The sequence below is a fragment of the Myxocyprinus asiaticus genome, chromosome 3, assembly GCF_019703515.2.
Source record: "Myxocyprinus asiaticus isolate MX2 ecotype Aquarium Trade chromosome 3, UBuf_Myxa_2, whole genome shotgun sequence".
Taxonomy (NCBI): domain Eukaryota; kingdom Metazoa; phylum Chordata; class Actinopteri; order Cypriniformes; family Catostomidae; genus Myxocyprinus; species Myxocyprinus asiaticus.
In genome coordinates, this window is record NC_059346.1 from 4,386,501 (window position 1) to 4,392,500 (window position 6,000).

At 40.0% G+C, this 6,000-nt stretch overlaps 1 protein-coding gene across 1 annotated transcript in view; it reads right to left on the minus strand.

Annotated features, from left to right (window-relative positions):
* The window catches only part of tnca (tenascin Ca), a 78,254-nt gene that overhangs the window by 15,590 nt on the left and 56,664 nt on the right, over window positions 1-6,000 (minus strand). Inside the window, exons 14-17 of the mRNA XM_051668410.1 lie at window positions 5,495-5,767; window positions 4,393-4,665; window positions 2,772-3,044; window positions 1,467-1,745 (exon numbers count right to left, since the gene is read on the minus strand). Of these exons, the coding sequence (XP_051524370.1) occupies window positions 1,467-1,745; window positions 2,772-3,044; window positions 4,393-4,665; window positions 5,495-5,767 (1,098 nt within the window). The remainder of the gene's footprint in view (window positions 1-1,466; window positions 1,746-2,771; window positions 3,045-4,392; window positions 4,666-5,494; window positions 5,768-6,000) is intronic.

The following is a 6,000-nucleotide window of genomic DNA, read 5'->3' on the forward strand; positions in this document are numbered from 1 at the left end:
TTGGTTTTTGGACGTCCACAAACCTTTGGCCAAAGTGTATTATCAGGTCAGTGTGTAGGTACGTTTTCATCTCTGATAAAAGCAAACCCATTATTATAAGTAATCCCCTTGTTTTGAGTTCACCGTGAACATTTTGTCCACAAAGATTTTCCACATCACTCTTTGTGGATTTTTGAGAAAACACATACACACGTTCCTTTATGACATTTGACACCAATAAAGATGGTAAATGGCACTACAAAAAATGCATGCCACTTACATAAAACTGTTTTTCCCTGCAGTCAATGGTATCATGCAAGACTAAGTTTTACTGTGGTCAATGGCCTCATACAAGACTGTGTTTCCTTCTGGGCTGCATCATAAAAGACTCTTGCCCTGTATAAGTATCACTGGTTAAAAGCTGTGAAGCAACAGCCTTGTAATGATCTGGAACTGAAATATTGATGGATTTTGTTTTCACCAACGTTGTATTGCAATATATTAAGTAATCCAAATGAATCACACCCCAATAATCAGGTAGTAGAAAACACAGTTTAAATATGGCAGCAGACATGTGCTCATATTTTTGAGGAAATTGGACAAGTGAAGCATCCATTGTTCTTACAAGAAGAACTAAATAGAGAGCCTTTATTGATGGAGGAGACCTGGCAAATAAATATAAGACTGTATTAAAGAGGTAGTTGTGTGGTGTAGAGGCTTCCCAACCAAAGCTTACATCAAATAGGATGTAATCTATGCATTTTTGCTCTACTAGATTATGATCTGCAAGATACCACTCTAAGGGTATGTACACACAAACCAAGCTCTTGCATTTTATCTAGACTATTAGCCTATTTAATTGTTGGTCCATGTACATACGTGTCAGACATATGCCCCTGGCCATTGCAAGTAAATAGAGTTTTACATTTTCTTGCCCTTGCAAAACTTACCACTATGATGCTACAGTATGGTGGTTGCTAGGGCATTGCTATTGTTTTCTGAGATTTTATGTGGTTGCTGGTCCAGTCTGCATGCAGTAATGCATCCTAGTCCAGTCTGGTTTCATGCTTTTCACCAGCAAATCTGGTCGACCAGCAAGGTTTTTCTGATGATGCTGGTTGAGCGAATCAAAAAGCCTTGTTGGAACACTAGAATCCCATTCTGGAGGCCAGCAACCACATCACAATAGTCTATGATGGCGACCAGTTGTTATTTTTTTATGTCAGCAGTGGATGACTGGCGAAATGCCTGGGCACTAAAAACACATCTAGAAACCCCTTGGTCTTTTTTTTTTGTCGGCAAGACCATGTCTTGTGTGTACACCCCCTAAAGAATGACAAATTGCAACACAAGTAACTTATCTATTAGCTATTCAAAAATGTTGCAACTCTTAACCAAGCAAAAACAACAACAACTTATCCCATCAAGCTTGGGTCGTGAAACCTCTGAAATGGATTGAGGTGCAGTTGACAAGCAGAGTGCAGTACCTGTAACAGCCACTGTGCTGACTGGACGAGACTGTAACCCGTTCCCTGATACCCCGGTCACACTGACCTCATAGCCAATGCCAGTAATAAGGCCCAAAATATATAGTTCGGACTGGTTTCCCGCCACTACGAACTCTTGGGGCTCCAGCAGTTGGCCAGAGTCCAACACTTTTACCTGAAAATGGCTGAAACCCTCTGCAGACTGTGCTGTCCAGGACACCCGAAAACCGTATGAGCTAATATCGGAAACAGTGAGGTTTTCCACTTTAGGTAATGGTGCTGGGTTCATAGGTACAGGATTCATGTTGGTTCCAGAGTTGCAGTGTTACAGGAGGGGATAATACAGTACAGGGTGAGGATATACAACTGATTCTGCAGTGATTGCAAGGTCAAAATAGCTTGTTACAAAAGCAAATGTACGCAATGTCGTTTGAATATAAATAAACTGAAATGTACACTACATGGCCAAAAGTATGTGAACACTCCCTTATAATTAATAAGTTTGACGTTTCATGCTAAACTCATAACGAACAGGAACAGAGGTCCATAAAGAAATAGTTTACAGCGTCTGGTGTAGAAGAACTTGACTGGCTTGCACAAGCCCAGACCTGCGCCCAACTGAATACATTTGGGATGAATTGAAACCATCACCCAACATGGTCAGTATGTTTTTGCTTTGTAGGATATTTCCCTGGATCAATATCTTTTGTTGGTCCTGGGACAACATTTGTCTAACCCTAACCCTAACCCATTGTATTAACCCTAAGCCTACCACTTACCTACCCTTAAAATTAGAGGGAAATAATACGTTAGAGTTAAGAATGGTGTACAAGTCCCTACCCCTAAGCATCTAACCCTTACATTAACCCTAAAATCTGATTGGTGGATAAAAATGTTTTTCCATTACCAACAAGAATTTGATCAAGGAACTTGTGCTACTTTACGAAATCACAGTCCTCCAACCCAATATCAGGGCCTGACCTCATTGATGCTCTAGTGTCTGAATGGGGGAAAATACCCATAGCCATGTTCTAACATCTAGTGGAAAGCTGAACCAGAAGAGTGGAATTGGTTATAGCAAGAGGACCAACTCTCTGTTAATGCCTGTTGTTTTGAAATTAAATGAACAAGTATATATGGGTGAGGTGTTCGGGATTTCCAGATATTTTGACCAAGTAGTGTATTTGTCAGATATTACTCTCACCAATTTGTCAACATTAAGCTATTATTTTATGATCTTCTTATTCTGGAAGACAAGTCCTGATTCGGTGCGACACAGAGAAGCTTGAAAAAGTTGCACAGTACCTGTACTGGTATTGAAGGAAACTGATGGAGTTTGGCGGCCATGAGACAGACCATAAAAAATTATGTCATAGAGAGTCGAGTCCATAAGGCCATTCACAGTAACGTTTCTTTCTGCGCCTGATAACATGAGCTCTACAACATCATATATCTGTTGGTGGTCAGTGATACGAATGGCAAAGCCATCAAAGTGACCTGCCACTGTGCTCCAAGTCAGGGTGAAGCTACTCGGGTGTGTTTCAGACACCACAATGGGGCCCATTTTAGGGTTAGGTTCTGATGAAAGAAAGTATGTGTGTATTGTTACTAAACTTAACTCTTGCAAGATGAAACAAGCTACAACTGGAGGTTAAATACAGCAAGTATTTTCTAAATTAATTGTCTTAAAGGAATATTCCAGTTATTTACAACATAACAGTTACCACAAAAATAAATTAAGCTCTAAACAAAAGTTTGGGGGGAGCCTGTTCATTAAGTTCTGCCAATCAAAACTCAAGAATATACAGTATAAGCTGCTTACTTATCCCATGCACCAATTCTTCTGGCATCCCTCCTTACGTAGTCCAGGGGGAACCCTGGAGCTCGCATGGCATAAATGTTTGTTACATCATGTATAAAGTTGTCCCGATAATACTTTTGAGGTGAGGAACTCCTGGTTATAGGTTAGCAATGTAGTTCCTGTGGGTAGAGTTTGCAGAACGGTGTTTTACAAATAGTTGCACTATGTCTTTTATTGGCTTTCCTTTTTGGTATCCTCCACGTGGATAGGTGAAGCTTAAACGTAGAAACATTCAAGGGGATGAACAAAAAAGACTCATGAAAATTTTTACTAATTTGTACGAGATGGCGAATTCGTACGACTTGGGTCATAAGAAAACGTATGACTTGTAAACCAATCAATCACATATGCATCCTTGTCTCCTTAACCCTAATATTTTCTTTCTTTTGTGGTACACAAAACCTATTTTACAATTAAAATCATGATAAGGTGTTTGACTTTATGGTTAGGTTTAGGCATGGTGTTTGGGTTAGGAGTTAACATGAGGAAAAATGTCACGAACGCGTGTTCAAAACCTGGATGTTTCTCTTTCTTCCGTGGTACACAACAGGGCTTTTTACATTAATATCATGGTTTTGTTTAAGGTCTGGCTAAGGTGTTAGACTTTATTTTTAGGTTTAGGTTTGCATCGAAATACGTTTTGTGTACCACGGAAGAAAGGAAACACCGACAATGAGACAAGGGAATCGTATGTGATCTAAAAGTCGTACATTTTAGTATGACCCAACTCGAACGATTTCTTACGATTTTGCCATCTCGTTCTATTCTTACAACTTTTCATGAGATCGGGTTAGGACGAAACATTCAAGGAGGCACCAACTTTGACATTGCATAACTACCTGTAAATGGGTCGCTGCGTTTCTGATTCTGCATATTCCACTTTATTTTGCAAGGCTGGGAAGCAATTCTGCAGTTATATTTACTCTAGTCTCTTGCTAATCTAGAGTTTGCCATAGACATTAAGTTGAAAATGACACAGAATATTCCTTTAAGTACACGTGCTCGTACTCATGCTGTCATGTTGATTTAAAATGGGACAAATGTCAAAAGCATGCACTGCAGTACCTGTGGTTACTACAGTTGTCAGGGCAGCTGTGTTGGAGCCACCAGAAGTGGCATACAGCTTGATCTGGTATTGCATGTCTCCCTTTAGCCCAGTCAGCACCGTGGAGCGCGCCCCTGCGGGCAACATGCGCCCCATCGCCTGCGAGGGCAAAGCAGAGTCTCTCACCTCGACTATAAAATTATCAAATGCCTTGTCTCCTGTCCGCCAGGAGAGAGACACTGTGTTTGAGGTTATGTTAGAGACTACTAGTCCAGACAAGTCAGGCTCTTCCGCTACAGAGGGGAAAAAGCCAGCCATGATGTTTTGTTTAGTTCTTGTTCTATGCTGACACTAGTTTCAGAGATCTGTCCATATTAACTTGGCACCTAGCTGACATAACAGCTTTGGTTAAAAGTATAGTTCACCCAAAAAATTACAATTCTGTCATTGTTTACTCACCCTCAGCTGAATGTCAAGACTGCTATTTTCCATACAATGAGGTGGATAGAGATTTCCACAAATTACATCAATGATATTAAACATTTTTGGTTCTTGCATGTCTCGAGACCATTAATCATTGACGTCAAACCTGTCACAACACGTCTTGATTTTCTATGTTTTGAGCATGTGCAAGCACAATGAGATTTGCAGAGAGATTTTTCAGCTAATTTTTCATATGAGTCATATGGCCTTAAAAAAGTATGCCGCCAAGTTTGACGTCAATGATGCCAAACGGCATTGGTTCTCAAATATCATGTGACCAATCTTGACACTTATAGTTTGAATGTGTGTTAGTGCAATCAATGAAATTTGAGAGCTTCGACAAAGGACAAGATTATCAGTGAATGGACTACTTTATAACACATATATGGTGCTTTTTTCAAGCATGACAGGTCAAGGTTACTGTTTACCGTTGTTGTATGGAAAAAAAAAGTTTGAACATTCTTCAGAATGTTTCCTTTTGTGTTCCACAGAAGAAAGTAAGTCATACAGGTTTGGAACGACATCAAGTAAATAATGACAGAATTTTTGGTAACTATCCTTTAAAGGCCTGCCATGATTCCTCACTTTCAACATAAACAATTGGCAGAACAAAGCGAGAAAAGAGAGATTTCCAGTTACCTGTGGAGGCGACAACACTGACAGAGTCTGTTCTGCGTCCCCTCACAACTCCCGTGAGGTAGGCTATATAGTCAGTGCTTGGCCTGAGCCCAGTGATTTCATAACACTGTGTACTGTGTGATAAATTATATTCAACTGGTTCACGCTGCCAGCTTGAGTCTATAATCTCCAGGATAAACCTCTCAATATTTCCTTTTGTGCCATTCCATGAAATTGAGAAGCTCTCTGAAGTTACATTAGACACATACAGACTGCCAACCACTGGAGTGCTATCTAAAGGAAGAAAGAGTTATTGGAATGACAACCTCGCAAACTGTAATGTACTCATACTTCTATTATGTATAACTTGCATGAGGAACTTTTGACACATCCATCCATCCATCCATCCATCCATCCACCTACTGTATATTATGTATGAGGAACTTTTGACACATCTATCTATCTATCTATCTATCTATCTATCTATCTATCTATCTATCTATCTATCTGTCCATCCATCCATCCAT